The sequence below is a fragment of the Calonectris borealis genome, chromosome Z (genome assembly GCF_964195595.1).
Source record: "Calonectris borealis chromosome Z, bCalBor7.hap1.2, whole genome shotgun sequence".
In the NCBI taxonomy this organism is placed as follows: domain Eukaryota; kingdom Metazoa; phylum Chordata; class Aves; order Procellariiformes; family Procellariidae; genus Calonectris; species Calonectris borealis.
In genome coordinates, this window is record NC_134352.1 from 75,485,095 (window position 1) to 75,501,318 (window position 16,224).

Here is a 16,224-nt window from a genome sequence, read left to right on the forward strand (position 1 = left end):
GCTGGGCACCGCGGTCCTCAGCGTGGGTCTGAATGACGCATGTGGGGAGATGTGCCTCCAGGTCAAGCTCCCCTGCCAGCAGCTCCACAATGCCCTGGCCTCTCAGAGCTTCCCCCGGCCTGCGTCTTTCTGCAGGGCCGTGGGGAGAAGGAGATGGGTGGGAGGATGGCGAAAATGCAAAGCTTTGCTGAACCATGAGAGACAGGCACATGTCTTTGGGGCAGAGCATCACCGGGAACAGCACCCAGGATCTCACTGCCAAACCACAGAAAGTTCAGAGGAAAAAAAAAGCCCTTGCAGCAGGGTGTAAATGGTTAAGTTAGATGTTCTGGTCCAAACCAGGAGGCAGCAGCAGCTAATGGGGAAAAACACTGGGTGTGAAAGGGCTCTTTGTCCCAGCAGGAAGGCGAAGGGCGCCCAGAGGTGGGGCGCTGGAGACACACTGATACAAGCGCAGGGCAGGCTCATTTGCAGGCTCCCGGAGAAGAGCTGGTTTTACATTCTTGTTCCTTTTGCAGCCAGACAAGACCCTGCCTGGAAGGTGCTTTGACCAAACAACGTAGTGGCTCAACTGATGTGTTGCGGAAAAGCAAGGCGGACCCGAGGAGGAGCTCCAGCCCTTGCACAGGGCCAGCTCGGTGGACCAGGACAGCTGTGCACCATCTTTCCCTCCAGCGGGTCTCGCACCCTGGGAGGACAACCAGAAAATGAGCACCCCATGCAAGAGGAGCCCTTTTCCCTGTAGCAGAAGATCTCGGAGCCACAAACCAGAGGTGCTGGGCCAGGGGGCGGGCAGGAGGCCGGCAGCACCTGGGCAGGAAAGAGATGCAATCTCACCACCCTCCTTTCCTGAGCTGAGAGGCGCAGCAAATAAAGGAAAGTAGATAACGAAAGCTATCCCTGCCGGCTGCTCAGTGGGGCGATGGCCTGGCTCAGCAAGGGGTCAGCATGAATTATGTTTCCTGGCAGCATGAGGCTGTGCCTTTAGAGGGATATCCGCCGGGTAGTGTGGGACAGCACAGCTCGGCGCATATTGCGGAGGGGCCCGAAGTGGAGGGCAGGACTAGATCATGACTTTGGGCATCCTCAGGGAATCCAGCCCATTTTGGTGACAGCGGTGAGGCACATCCTGCTGCTCTTCTCTTTGTGTTGGAGAAAATATAGCAAGCCAGGAGCAAACTTCCTGAATGCTTTTGGAAGCATTTTCCCTACTGCATTAACATTTACTAGTTTACACAGCTGTCCCTCAGGCAGGCATTCAGCAACTGGTAATAGAAAATGCAACTAGTACGTGGGGTAAGCAGCTAACCAACAGGCCTGGAGAAGACCCTGGTAATAAATAATGTGTGCATGCATGGTCACATGCTTGTATGCGTGCTCAGATGGCATCATGAACATGAACCATGAAGCAGACTCCAGACCTTGAGGCTTCCCCAAGTAGGTAACATGCTGGCTGTGGAGGGGGACGCGCCAGTGACATAAGTCTATCACTGTGCACTTGAAGAGGACTGAGCTTGAGACGTGGAGGTTTCTTGTGCATCCCAAGGAAGCGATGGCGATGAGGGAATGCAGCCCAAACTGTGTGCGTTAGTGCTCCCACGGATGCAGAGGACATCCTTACGCCGGCCGTACCCACCCTGGACCCAAGTCCCTGCAGAGCCTCCTTGCACAAACTGGGCAGGAAGACGGCCACCATGCCTCCCAGAGCCTGCATCCACCCACAAGAACCAAGCGCACCCATCCATCTTGTCAAACTGCTTTAATATTTGGACATGAAGACAGGACAGAGCCAGTCAGGCTGTGCACAGACAAGACGCCCCCGAGCCACGGTGTAAGGCTGCAGGGCTTCCCTTCTCAATGGATGTGTGGATTTGGCCAAGACGCAGTTCAGCTGATGATGTCCTGAGCGTGCCAGTGGGGTGCACGTGTGGGGTAGGGAAGAGGGATGGGGGTTCCCCAGGGCAGCTCAGAGGTTGTTCAGCTCCAACAAGGTCTGGTCCAGGACCTGGTGGATGCCCACGTTCTCCTCTTTGGCACTGGCCAGGCTCTCTATGAATACAAGGGACACCCAGCCACGCACACAGACACAGCCCAAGTGTACCCAGGTACACCCACGCACACCACACCAAGCACAGACACATGCACACAGACAGACATTTCAGTGTGGCGACAGCCTCCAGCTGAGCAGGGCGTCCCCACAGAGCACAGTCCACACAAGCAGCCCCATCGCCAGCAGGGATGAGCCCAGCCGCTCTGGTACCTGCCGGGGCGGCCAGGACAGCCAGGCTGGTCACTGGGGGCAGGTGGTCCTTGCTTTCCAGTACTTCCATCCTCCCATGGTGCCCCGTTGCCCATGGCCAGGCCCTCCCGCAGCATAGGTACCCCTGGTGGGTACCGTTCCTTGGCCAGCCACCAGCACGTCCTGGCCCAGCGCATCACCACCGGCCGGCTGCGGGCACGTGCAGAAGCCCTTGGCCAGCGAAAGAGGAGAGCCAGTGCCTGCTGCATGACTCAGCGGTGCTCCGTGAAGAAAAGGAGTGAGACAGCAGCTCGAAAGGGCGGGCAGAGAGGACAGCAGAGAGAGAAGGAGCAGAGCTAAAGAGGCTGCAGAGATGAGCTCTGCCAGGCAGCCCGCTGCCAAGGCAGCCTCCTCCGGTGTTCGCTTCCAAATGGCATCCTCCTTCCCTCTAGAGACGGGGATGGGATGAGAGCTCTGCCCACCCAGCCCCATCTCCCACCACTTCCTGCTGGGCTCTTCCCTTTCCCCTACCCCAAGTTTGGGGCAGTGGGTGCTGCTGGGTCCCCAGCTCCTGTCCCAGCCCTCCCAGCAGCCTGCAGGAACCCCACTGGGAGGGAATCCTCCCTGCACAGTTTGGGGTGACCAGAGTGAGAAAGAAGAGGCTGGCCACTGACTCCTGGGACAAGGGGAGGAAGGCAGCAATACAAACCACTGCATCCCTCACGGCAGGGCCAGGCTGATGCCGGGGGACAGCGATCACCTCATGGGTGTCCCAGGACATCACCCAAACCCTCATTCCTCTCCCAAGAAAAACTCATCAGCTCCAGAGGGTCTCCTTGTCCCCCCTCAAGCAGGGCGGTTACCCCCGGGGGATAAGCCAAGGCTCCACACCCCGCTTAGCCCCGGCGGGGAGCAGGCAGGGGCTCCCAGCCCCGAGCCAGCCTGGCCGAAACGGGGCAGGGAGGCTGCGCTGGGGCCGGGAACTCTGGGCAGCTTAGTTGTTAAGTTCAGTAAGGATGACCCGCAGCTCATTAGTGAGAACGCGGTTTTTCTCGGCCTCCTGCCGGGAGCGCTCTAGAGAAAACAGAGACATCAGCGCAGCAGAGGGAAGAGAGAGAGAAAGGCGAGTTAGTGAAGAGACAGCGTTCCCCAAAACCCTCACTGGAGATCCTGCAGCCACCCAGCCAGCAGCAGGGATGAGCTGGGCTGGCAGGAGGAGGCAGCCAGTCCCGGGGCAGAGTCGGGGCTGTGGGTCCATCAATTTGGGAACTGGGTTGTGGGGCAGGGTAGGATGCTGAGGAAGGAGGAGGAGGATCAGGGACCTCTTTAGGGATTGCTGCTGAAGGATAGGGTCAGCCCCTTCATCGAGGGAGGGTGATGCAGGAGAGATGCCAGGGCTGAGACCGCTGCTTGCAGGCAATGGCTGGGAGTGGGGATGAGGAATGGACAGGACCAAGTCTAACCCTGCTATTTCAAAAGACTCATGGAGAAGATGGCACGAGATGAGGAAAGCTGTGTACGAGAGCCGGGGTGGTGGTGGAGGTCATGCCCTGGGCCGAGGCACAAAGGGCCCCGTCCCGCTCAGCCTGGCAGCACAGGAGCCACCCGGGACTCAGCCACGGCTGTCCCGGGGGTCCCGCGGCTGTGAGCTGCCTGCACTACCACCCAGCTGCCAGCACCCGCGTGAGACAGACAAGAGATGAGGGACAGAGCGGCATGAAGAAAACAAAGGAGAAACCAAGGAAAGAAAACACTTTATTGAGACCAACTCAGTAACCCAGAGGGACAGAACATAAAAGAAAGTCATGAAATGCAAACTGAAGAGCGATGTGCAAAGGACAGAAGGGAGGCAGGGGTAAGGGAGGAGCTGGGGGGCTGGGGGCTGCCTGCCTGGGAGAGGGTTGCCCGCACTGCCGGACCCAACCCTCCATCCCCTGGGGCCTGAGCTTTGGTGGTGGAGGTGCCGCTTCCCCTGCCCAGGTCCTCCCCACCCTGGGCCCAGCAAGCAACACTGGGGAGCTCTGCTGGGAGGGATGTGGGGGGCAGGCGGCACCCCAGCCCTGGAGCTGTGGGGTCCCCGGTGCCTGTGCTGCTGGGGAGCCGAGGAGGGAGCTGCTGGAGCGAAGGGCTCGGGGGCACTGGGCAATGCTGGGGCACGGACCTGCAACCACACAGGCACTGTCCGCCCAGCGCATGGGGGTTCCAGGGGCTGCTCCCCTGTCCTGCCAAACACCCCTAAGCACCTACACCTCGTCTCCCCACAAAAAAGGGTATTGTGGGAACACCCCAGGCTGGCTCCTGTCCCAAAGGAGCCGATGGACAGGCATGGGCTAGCAAGGGCAGAGGAGGACAGAGCGGGCAGGGGGAGCGGTGGGATGGTCAGGCAGGCAAGTGGCCGAGCTGGGGAGGGGAGAGGCAGGCGGGGGGATGCAGTGCTGGTGCCCGGCGGGGGCTCAGAGGGAGGTGATGTCATTAAGTGCATTGTCCAGCTCCTCGCTGATGGCTTTGTACTTCATCTTCTGTGCATACACTTCGTCTGCGGGGGGGGGGGTGGGCAGGAGGCAGACGGTGGAGCAGGGCGGGGGGCAGGTGGCGGAGAGAGAGAGAGTGGCTGTGAGCGGGGGGCCGAGGGGGGTGGGAGCATGCGGGCACAGGTGGCGTGGATGCGGCCCTATTCCCCACCCAAGGGCAGAGCCCAGACCCCAGCAGCTCTGTGCTCCCACACCACACACCATGACAACCAGCCTCCCCCCTCCTGGGACCCCTGCCCACGCCCTCACCCTGGCCAAGCCCTCTCCGGCCTCGCTAGGGGCACGTCCCAGCAAGTGCTCCCCAGGCAAGAGGAACACAGGGCCAGCAGGGACATTTTACCTTCTAGATCATCGATGGTTTTCTCCAGCTTCGCCACAGATCTCTCTGCAAACTCCGCTCGGGTCTCAGCCTGTGGCAGCGTAGCGGGGAGAGGGTGAGCAGCAGGGCACGATGGGGAAGGTGCAGGCTGCGCCGCACCCCAAATCTGCCCCGTCTACACCTCCCGTACCACCCTCCCCTGGGAAAGGCAAGCAACAAGGGCCTTGAGGACGCCCACCCTCTAAACCAGAGGAGGCTGATCCTCCACAGGGGTATCCCAAACCCAGGCACCTGCCACGCTGCAGGGCTGCAGTTTTGGGAAGGGTGAGAGGACACGAGCATAACAGGGTCAAAGCCCACATGGAATGGCAAATTCATGCCTACACCGATGCAGTGCTGGCCCCGCACCGCTTACCTCCTTCAGTTTTTCCCCTAGAAGCTTGATTTCCTCCTCGTACTTGTCCTCCTTGGTGGAATACTGCAGAGACAGAGACGGGTGCCCATGAGCCCCACGGGATGCCTCCAGCCGTTCTTCACCCCAGCAGGAGACCCCAGCACCCCCAGACCCCACGCGCTCTGCCCAGCCCCAGCAGCCCCGCCGGGTCCTACCTTGTCAGCCTGGGCCTCCAGGGACTTCAAGTTGTTGGTGACAATTTTCAGCTCCTCCTCTAGGTCACCACATTTACTACATCCCAAGCAGGGGCGGCCAGAAGGGGGAGCAGGGCCAAGGGGCAGGTGGAGGAGAGAGGGGGGGAGCAGAAAGTGCGGGTGCGGGGAAGGAGGAAAGAAAGAGAGAGAACAAGTTGAGAGAGGAGAAAACTCAGCGCAGGTGGAGAAGGAGCAGAGCCGCTGCGAGCGGGAGCTGCTGGTACGCATCCGTTCATCCGTTCCTCGTGCCTCCTCACACGGATGCCCCGTGCATCACCGCCGGCCGGTCTCTGGCCAGCCCCGCCAAGAAGGAGAGCAGGCATGGAGGGATGGAGGAGCGTGCCCAGCCTGCACCCGCCGGAGGGGGAGGCGAGGGGAGGTCGGTGGTGGAGGCAGCGGTGCAGAGAGGAGAGAGGTGGCTCGCATGGTTCAAGAGACAGCGACAGAGAGAGGGGGGCTGCTGCGCGTCGCCCCACACCCCTGCTCCAGTACCTCTTCCTCTGAGGCAATGAGGGATTTGAGAGTCTGGTCCATGGTCCGCAGCTCTTCTTCCAACTGTCTCACTCGGCTGGGGTGGAAGAGGGGCACCCCGGGGCGGGGGGGACAGCAGAGAACAGGGTCAAGGATGTGCTGCTGGCGGGCCAGCATCCCCCTGCCCTCAGCCTGCGAGCCCAGGGACCACCCCGATGGCAGATCCTGCCGCTCCCAGGGGGAGACATCCCCATCCCCATAGAGACATCCCTGTCCCCATGGCTGCCTGACTTGGGGCAAGGGCTGCGTGGGACCCCCCCCCGCGCTGCCAGCCAGGAGCCCCACTCACCTCTCTGCCACCTCTGCCCTCTCCTCCGAGCGCTCCAGCTCCCCCTCAAGGACGACCAGCTTGCGGGCGACCTGTCGATGGCAGCAAGAGGCACGTGTTGGCCCCGCGCTTGCCCTGGCTAGGTGCACAGGGCTGCGAGGAGGCGGCCCTTGGTGCTGGCAGGCGTTCAGGACTGGAGGAAGGGGGCATGTGGGTGTGGGCACGCACCTCCTCGTATTTGCGATCAGCCTCCTCTGCTATGTGCTTCGCCTCCTTCAGCTGCATTTCCTGGAGCTCCATCTTCTCCTCATCCTTCATGGCCCTGTTTTCGATGACCTTCATGCCTCTGAGGAAAGCCCAAGCCAGATGTTACTGCCATGGGTTGAGGTGGCACCTGTACCTCCTGCCTGCTCACTGTACCCATCCGCCAGCTCCAGAGACATGGGATGTCACCCGGGGATGCTGGCACTCGCTGGCCACCCCACGCAGTAGGGTCACACCAGTGATACCCCAAGAATGCTCCTGTGCACAATTAAAGCAGTGGAGCTGGCCCCTGTTCCAGAGCGAGGAGATGTGGCTATGGTGCCTCTCAACCAGGTCCTGAACCCATCATTTGGGGGGGAAAATGTGTGCAGTCCAGGATGAGACAGCCGCAACGTCCACAGAAGCAGCCTGACAGGCCAGCAACCTTTATGAAATGCTAGAAAACATCCCGTGGCAAAGCCTTTTCCCATTCAGGGGTGATGCTCACAAGCAGGGGATCACTGAACCCCTGCGAATCCCGGCGACAGGGACTCCTGGAGACTCTTCTCCTTTTGCTCAGGTGCTGTTGCTCAAACTGGTCTTTGCCAATGGAAGGAAGAGCTCACGCAACTGTCAGGAACGCTGTGACATGTCTGGGCACTCCTGTACAACCTGAGTGCCCTCGCCTGCACAGCTCCTGCCCGGGAAACCTGCTTGCCATAAGGATGGGGCAACACACTTTGCAGGACTGTTTTTTTGAATGAGGTTGGTTCATTCTCAAAAGCTGACCTTGGTTCCCACGCACAGATGTCCCCTTCTGGGCTGTTGTTCAGCCCTTGAACGTAGGAGGCTACTCTCAGGCAAAAACAGGCTCCAAGCACCCTCTGGCTTTGGTTATAGCCTGGCAGTTGTATAAACACCAGAGCAAATTTTTCAGGATTTTATGGGTGCCCTGGAAATTTCAAAGCCTTTTTAAGAATGCCTGTATCTGGGGGACTTCTCTGCATTGCGGCTTTGCTCTTTCCCTTCAAGGTCTGCAGGAAAACCAACACAAACCCCACAAGGTCACTTCAGAGGGACCCCACTGCAAAACCAAGGGAGCTGCCTGCAATCAGTGGTGACCCAATGCCACCCCCGCTGTCCCTTCCCATCACACCTCTCGCTCTCATCAGCTGCCTTCTCAGCCTCTTCCAGCTTCTGCAGGGCGGTGGCCAGGCGCTCCTGGGCTCGGTCCAGCTCCTCCTCCACCAGCTGGATACGGCGGTTCAGAGAAGCCACTTCAGCCTCAGCCTGGGGGAGCAGAAACCCCTCAGTCACTCCATGTCTCATATATATATATATAAAAAAAAAATAGCATTTTCAGCGGTTAATTCTGCATTTGCTATCCAGAACACTCCTTGGCACTCTGCAACAAGGCAGCGCTCGCTGGAATGGGATGCCTGACCATGCATCACCTCGCCTTTCTATAGGGACAATGGTGTTTTCTCCATTCCTAGCATCCTGTTTGATGCTGGCTCCTCCAGGCCATGCATCCAGAGCCCAGCACGTGCAGCCCCTCCACTGCGTCCTCACACCTCCAGCTCCAGCCTCGGAGAGGAATGAGGCGTGTTCACCGGGATAGGGTGGCTGGAGCAGCCGTGCCATCACGGGGATGGTATTTGGGGTTTACAGAGCAGTGAGTAAAGGGGGAGGAATGCCCTGTGCGGCTTCGCTCCCGAAAAGGAGATCGGAGCTGCTTGTGGATTTCCTGTTTACGGAGGCGGCGGAGCGAGCCGGGAGCCTCTCCTGCGGGAACCCCCCCGGCCCTGCGCAACGGGGCAGCCCCCCGCCCCCAGATGATGTACAGCGCAGCGCCAGGGGCAATGGAGCGAGTCGCCCTCGGCGGGCTGGAGCCCGGCCAAGCTGCAGCCGGCGGGGCCCACGGGACCGGGGCCCCCCGCTTTCCCAGGCTCCCTGCGCGCAGGGCCGGGAGCTGGGGGCCGGCCGGGAGCGGTGGCCCTGGCCCCTCGCCAGCCTCTCAATGACTGGCCTCGCGCTCTTTCCATTTGGTAAAGGCCTCCTGCTCCATCGCCACCGCCGGGAAACGCTGCCTCAGCAGCTCCCGGCCCCGCTCCCCGCTGGGGGGGCTGCGGGGAAGACAAACCGCGGGTGCAAAGGGGTGGGTGGCAATAAGACCTCACCGCGGGGAGCAGCCCCGTGCACCAAGATGCAGGGAGGCATGCACCAACCCAGGGGATAATGTCTCCTGCTTATTCACAGGCTGGAGCAGGCCTGGCTGGCTCCAGTGCCTGGCTCTGTCTGGCCTCGTGCTCCAGCGCTGGGAATGCCCCAGGGGACATTGGCCAAGCAGGGGGACTGTGGGAACAGCGAGGGGCTGTCACCCTGTGTGGCCCCACTGAGCACCCACAGTCCCCCGTGGCGAGCCGGCAGGGTGGGGACAGGCACAGCTGGCACCTCTCTGAGTGGGGCAGCCCGGCGGGCATGCCGGGAGGGCGGCCAGCCCCACGGCTGGCACAACAGCCGCCTCCGCCCTGTGAACAACCTTTTTCCAGGCTCACCGAGAGCTTGTCCCCAGCCACACCGCCCAACGGGGAGCTAGGGCTGGCCCCCGCGGGGCAACGCTCTGCCTGCGGCATCTGCCTCACGCCGGCAAGAGCTTTTTTCCCAGGGAATCACCCCCAAAGTGGGTCAGAGCTGCCCGGATGGACACTTGGGAACATGAGCTCTTCAGCAGCGCCAAGTGACCGGGGAACCTGATCTGTGGCTGCAGGAAGGGGCCATTTCCTCCGCACACAGCCCGAGTGACAACAACCCGGGTACCGCACCCAGCTCTGCCGCTCCTGATATGGTGAGGATGTTAAAGCAGTGGGCATAGGAAAAATAAAGAAAAAAGACCAGCCCCAACAACAACAAAAAAGCCAAACCAGGAACAAGCTGCAGCTTGGAAATGCCGTCCCACTGCCAGAGTGGAAATTTTGGCCTGTGGCAGCGCGAAGGGGTGGCTTGTCCCCGCGAAGGGACACGCTGGAGAGCTGAAGGCTCTGCAACTGCTGCGGCCCGGACCGCAGAGCCCGCTGGAAGCCAGACAAGAGCCTGGGCGTGGGATTTTTAGCTGTGCACACCGTCGGCCGCCGAGGGAGGGGATCCTTTCCCAGGACCTGCCGGACCCCAAGCACAGCCAAGGCAGAGCCGGCCTCTGGCCGGTGCCCCGCCAGCCGGGGAAGCCCTGTGGACCCCCGCCGCACACGGAGCATCCCTCACAAGGAGCCACGGAGGAAGCAGCTGGAGGAGGCAGCCCGGAGGCAGGGACGCTGCCGAAGCCCCCTGCCCCGGGGGCTCTCGCCAGCTGCCGCGGCACCCTGATGGCAGCGCCCTCCAGCTCCCCCGGGGCCCTCCAGTCCGGCTACCGGGGCGGGTGTGGGGGGGTGGCGGGAGCCAGCCCGCGGGGAAGGATGCCGGCGGCGGGGCCGGAGCCGGTGGGGCATCCCGGGGAGCTGCCGGGGCGCCTCCCGCCCCGCCGCGCCGTGCCCCCCCCCGCTCCCCGGCGGCCCTTACCCGCTCCCGGGCCTGCCGCTCGGCATCGGCCTCCCGCTGCAGGTGCTCGGCGCGCTCCTCCGCCTCGTCGGCCACCTGCTGCAGGCTCTGGATCTTCTTCTTGACGGCGTCGATGGAGCTGATGCCGGCCATGGCGGGGGGCTGCCGGCGGGGAGGCCGCGCCGCCGAGCCCTTTGTGGGATCCGCCCGGCTCGGGCAGGAAGCGCTCAGGCAGCGGCCGCTCCCGCCGCCCGCCCTGCCTCCATCCCTTCCTGCTCCTCCTCCTCCTCCTCCTGCTGCCACCGACCGACCTGGGCCGCAGCTCCCCCGGGCAGCGCACGCAGATCCCCGGGCAGGGGGCACGGTGCCCACCCCCGGCAGGGCACAGTCCCCACATGAGGAAGGGTACACGGCCCGCTCCCCCCCCTAAATAGGACATAGGGTGCCCCCCTGGGGAGGACGCATGGTCCCCCCAAGGTAGGGGTCCTGGCCCTACCCCACCAAGGCAAGATGCGCAGTGGCTTCTGGGCAGGGCACACTGTCCCCCCACCCCGGGCAGGGTGCATGGTGCCCCCCAGGCAGATGCACAGTCCCCATTGGCAGGGTACATGGTACCCCCAGACAGGGCACACAGTGTCCCCCAGGATATGGGACACAGCCCCCTCCCCCAGGGCAGGGCACGTAGTCCCCTTCCTGTGTAGGGTGCATGGTGCCCCCCATGCAGGGGTGCACATTCCCACCGAAATCCCCCAGAGCGGTGGAGAGGAGCCCAGGGAGTCCACTTCCCTGGGGAAAAAGGGGCTGAGGGAATCTGGGAGTGCCAGGGCCTGGCCCCTGTGAGCCCCCACGGGCACAGGAGCAGTGTACCCATGGGTGCTCCCCAAACTCTGCCCCCCACACCCCCTGCTGCACAGCTGAGAGGGGGAGTCATGGGCTTTTGCCCCATAGGTACCATAGGTAAGTCAATGAGAGGCATGGGGCAGATGGGGCAGAGCCCGCTCCTGGGCACCCTCCCAGGGTACCTGGAGCTGGAGCCCCGAGGCACAGCCAGGTCCCCAGAGGCCATCCCGCTCAGGCCCTTGGCATCTGTTCCCCCAAGTGACGACCTTGCCAGCAGCCCCATAGAGACCCATGGGGTGCACAGAGCCCCCTGCACCCCCTAGCTGCTCTGGTGGCTCTGCCCTATGGGGGAGGCCAGTCCCCAGCTCCCGGCTCTGCATCCTGGCTGGGGCACATGCCCTGATCCATAAAGAGGGGCCGGCACTGGTGGCATTCAATCCTCCTTTAAGGAGCTCTGACAGCTCCCGGGCAGCCCTGGCTGCACTTCACACCTGCCTCCAGGGACGCCAATTCCCAGGCTGACCCCGCCGGCTGCCCTCGGCTCTGGGGCCAGGGGTCCCGAGGGGGACCCGGCCGCACCACCGTCAGAGCCCTGCAGCCCCACATCCCCCTGCCAAGCGGCGGCGGAAGAGGCGGCACTGCGGGTCCCCTGGGAGCACATGGCCTCGGTCTTGGCCTTGGTCCCGGCCGATCCTGCCCCGCTCCCAGCCCGACGCCTGGGTGCCAAGAGCGTTCCCAACCTGGTGCATGGGGCCCGGAGCAGAAACGGGGTCCCTGGCAGCAATGGGGCAGGGGCGAGCTGGCTGCAGGCAGGCAGGGAGCAGGTTGGGGGTCAGGTTGGGGGGACAGCCACCGTGGTCCTGCAGTGGCCAGGCTGGGTGCCTCCTGCTCTGGCCCCACCCAGGGATGCAGTCACTTCCCAGCAGAGCCCCGTTCCCTCCCACCAGCTCGGGGAATCGCCAAATAAGAGCAAAGTCTCGGCCGGGGAGAGCAACCGGGGCGGGAACTTGGGTAAAACTTTTGGGATCATGGCCTGGGAGCAGTGGCGTTTCCCTGGCCCCCGCTGGAGTGGCTGAGGACAGGCCACTGGCTGGGGACATGGGGGGCTGGAGGGGCCTGCTTTGGCTAAACCCACTGTGCCAGCTGCGCCGTGCCCAGCAGCCCCTGCCCGCATCCTGCCCTGGGCACTGCAGGCTGTCTCTCCTGGGGACAGGAGGTGGTGGGGCCACGGTGGCCTTGCAGAGCTGATGGGAAGGGGCCACCAGCGACACGGAGCTGCCGATCAGGGGTCGGGCACTCCCCCGTCTGTGCCACCATCTAACTCCCCTCCAAGTGCCCAGGGGGTCGTTTTGCATCCCTTAGTACAGTCCCCGAGGGCTTCGTGCACTGCCACCCAGTGCCGGAGGCAGGGCACTGCCAGAGCAGGGGGAGATTTATTCTTTTAGGATATTTATTGACGTTTTTGCTGAGAGCAGGAGCCTGCCTGGATCACTGCGATGGGCCCTGACCTGGCCAAGGGATGCCCCGTGCTCACAGGCATATGCTGTCCTGGCAGCCAAGGTGGGCATGGCGGTCCTTGGGGAGGTGGGTGGGTGGACGCCGGGGGTCTAACGTGCACTTCCTTCACTGGAGCCAGGAGCCGCGCTGCCCCTTGCCCCGGGGACGAGGTGACACCAGCCCTGGCACTTAGTGCTGTCAACGTGTTCAGGTCCCTGGCGCAGGGTCCTGGTGACTGCCAGAGCCCCGCACATGGCGCTGCCTGTCCAGGCTTCAGCATGGACCCGGGGCGGCTGCGCTGGTGATGGGCTCCCAGCCCTACCCGTGGCACCTGCCGCAGCCAGCCTGCCCTCCCTGATGCTGCTCCTTCACCATGCTCCCCCTCCAGCCCTTCCCCTGGTGGCTTCTGTCCCCCCTATCTGCTGGGACAGGAATCTCTGTGCCGAAGCCCACAGGCTGGCCGAGCCGCTGTTGACCAAGAGCAGGGACACGCACCCTCCCTGCCCAAGACAACATTGCACAGCTCGCTGCTAGCACCAAACCACTCCGTACCCCGCAGCCGACATCTGCCCAGTGCCACCGTTTGCCCCTTCCTCTGAGCCCCCACACTGGGGATGTCCTGTCTGTGCTCAGCCAGACCCCACATTGAATTTGCCACATCAGCACGGATCCAGTCAGACCAGTACGGACCCCGCTAGACATGGCAGCCGCCCTACCCAGCTCGATGTGCCTGCCCCACGCCAGGATAAATGTGCCCTTCCAGAGGATTTCCAATGTTTTAACTACTTGGTTTAGTATCTAACTAAACCGGGGCGGGTCCATAGGGTCAGCAAACAACACTGGGGAGCCCCCCAGCCACTCCCCGGGGACTCTGGGCCACCCCAGGGACTTCTGCTGCCGCTGCTCGTCCTTGTCTGCTCACCCCTGTCCTTGGCGGCCGCTTCAGAGATTTGACGCATCTCCCCCATTTAGCTCCACAAACCAGCTGGGATTGAATTTTTTGTTCTCAATCCTAAAAAGCCTGGCCGTGCCCTGCTGGCCGAGCTCCAGCCGGCTCCCCTTTAGCTTCTCCTCCTGTTTCCAGGGTTCGTTTTCATCAAAGAAGGACTGGCTATCAAAAGGAGGATTTATTTATAGGGTGTCAAATACCCTGTGTGGCACCGCAGGTCGTTATACCCCGTTCCTGAGCGGCTCCGTGGCTGCACACAGCTGTTCCACCCTTCATCCTGGCCGGGCACAAGCCAATTTCAACACCTTCCTAACATCTCCCTGGCAGGATCCGTTTCCCAGGAGAAACATCAGTCACAGCACTAAATAAAACTCTTCCTGGCTTTGCCCTTCCTAGGGTACAGGGTGGCACATTGGACCCCAAAATGACCAAGTCCCCCCACACACACCCTGAGCATCCTGCCTTGCAGCCAGCACGCGGCAGCTGGACATGGGCAAGAGCTTTTTCCATTTCTCTACTCTTTTTGGCTTTCCTGCCACAGTTTAGCAAGTGCCACAGAGTTTTTCCTACACGCATTGCGGAGGTGCATGCCTGGGGACAGGTGACACAGCTTGGGACACTCGTTCCCGTTAGCTTTGGGGAGCCAGGCAGGCGGCTGCCCACAAAGCTCCAGGCAGGACTGGCCACCCGAGCGGTGCCCACCGCAGCTGGCCTGGCCTCCGCACCCCGAGCAGGATCCATCCGGTCCCTGCCCTGCATCTCAGCCAGGTTCAGTGTCAGCGTTGCAGGAATGGGATCCTGACAGTCTTCCCCACGGACGCTTTCCATATAAGGCCCCCCTCTTCCTTCACCCCCCCGAGGTCCGGCACCCGCACAGGGGAGGAGTTGCTGGCACGCCTACATACGTCTGTAGCTTTCTTCTCCGCCTGCTCCAGCTTCTCCTGTGCCTCCTTGACGGATTCGGAGTACTTCTCCACCTCATCCTCCGTGCCCTTCAGCTTCTTCTGCAGGCCCTGCTGTTCCTCCTCCAGCTGGGGAAGGGATGGAGGGCAGGGGTCAGGGGGGATGGCAGTGCCCACAAGGCTGGGGGGGACGGCCATCCTCCTCGCAGGGACACCCATGCTGGGGGCACAGCAGGAGCACACGGACATGCTCCCTCTATCAACTTTGGGGCCACAAGTCCTCGGGGAGCCCTTGGTCCCCAGGACCAGAGCAGCCCCCAGCATCCCTGAGCTCAGGGGTCCCTCCTGTGTAGGGGATCAGAGAGGTCCTGACTTGGGGACACAGCTCTGGGAGGCACCAAGAAGGTCCCCATCTCTATATGGCTGGGATGGGAGTACAATGTCCCCAAGGGTCTCCCTGGCAGAGGGATAGGGAGGTGGCTCTGGGGTGTCCCACTAAGATTTGGCATGTTTGAGGGGACCAGTGTGAGCGGTCAGGGGCAACAGGCTGGAGTGCTGGTCCCTGGGGACAGGCACCCAACAGGGTGAAGTCCCCAGGGACAGACACCCAACGGGTTAAGGTCCCCACGGACAGGGACCCAACAGGTTGAGGTCCCCACGGACAGGGACCCAGCAGAGTGAGGCCCCCAGGGACAGGCACCCTGCAGGGTGAGATCCCCAGGGACAGGCACCCAACGGGTTGAGGTCCCCAGGAATGGGGAGCCACTGGGGCTGGGCACCTCTAGAGCTGGGATCCACAGGCTGGACACCCAGAGGGGCAAGGTGCTCAGGGCGGGACACCCCTAGAATAGGGGTCCCCAGGCTGGACACCCAGTGTGGGGAGGTCCCTGGAGCTGGGCACCCCTAGCGCAGAGGGTCCCTAGGCTGGACACCCAGCAGGACAGGGTTCCTGGGGCTGGAGACCCTTAAGGCGGGGGTCCCCGGGCAGTGTTGGGGGGTGGTCTGTGGACACCCACCTGCTTGCAGCGGTCCTCCGCCTGCTTCTTGTCGGCCTCCGCCTGCTCGGCGCGGTCGATGGCATTCTCCTTGTCCAGTTTCAGCATCTGCATCTTCTTCTTGATGGCCTCCATGGTGGCGGCGGGGCGGCGGCGGGGCGCGGGGCGGCAGCGGGACGCGGAGCACCGGGGGCGGCGGGAGCACCGGGGGTGGTGGGAGCACCGGCACTGCGGCCCCCGCCCCGCCGCGCCGCCTAAGAGCCGGGGAGGGGCCGCGCCGGGCGGGGGCCGCCCCGGCACCTCCCCCGCCGCCCGCCAGCACCTTTTAGGGACTGGCTCGCCACCGGCCGCCACACCGAGCGGGACGGGGGGGGGCGGCACCCCGGCGGGCACCGACGCAGCCCCGGCGCCGGGCACCCGGGGCGGCACCGTCGAGGGACACCCCGGTGGCACCGGGCGAGGGACACCCCGGGGCAATGCGCTAGGGGTACCCCGGAGGCACTGTGCTAGCAACACCCCCTGTACGAGGGACACCCCAAGGCACTTGTGAGAGGGGCACACCGGAGCACTGCTATAGGGGTACCCCGTAGGCACTGTGCTAGGGACACCCCTGTGCAAGGGACACCCCGAGGTGCTGTGAGAGGGACACCACAGGGCACTGCACTAGGGACACCCCAATGACTCTGCATGAGAGGTACTTCAGGGCACTGGACTAGGAACACCCCGGC

At 63.0% G+C, this 16,224-nt stretch overlaps 1 protein-coding gene across 11 annotated transcripts; it reads right to left on the reverse strand.

Annotated features, from left to right (window-relative positions):
• Window positions 1-1,744: 1,744 nt before the first annotated feature.
• TPM2 (tropomyosin 2) lies at window positions 1,745-15,739 on the reverse strand. Of its 11 annotated transcripts, none has more exons than XM_075137002.1 (9): window positions 15,518-15,739; window positions 14,505-14,630; window positions 7,936-8,069; window positions 6,765-6,882; window positions 6,558-6,628; window positions 5,699-5,774; window positions 5,505-5,567; window positions 5,111-5,180; window positions 1,745-2,049 (listed from the first exon to the last, which is right to left on the reverse strand). In XM_075137002.1, the coding sequence occupies exons 1-9, from the start codon at window positions 15,629-15,631 to the stop codon at window positions 1,967-1,969; spliced, it is 855 nt and encodes a 284-aa protein (XP_074993103.1). In that variant the 5' UTR covers window positions 15,632-15,739; the 3' UTR covers window positions 1,745-1,966. The 11 variants fall into 11 exon arrangements, with proteins under 11 accessions (XP_074993103.1, XP_074993101.1, XP_074993105.1 ...); XM_075137000.1 differs by lacking the exon at window positions 5,699-5,774 and adding an exon at window positions 6,230-6,305; XM_075137008.1 differs by lacking the exon at window positions 1,745-2,049 and adding an exon at window positions 3,172-3,313.
• Window positions 15,740-16,224: the final 485 nt, after the last annotated feature.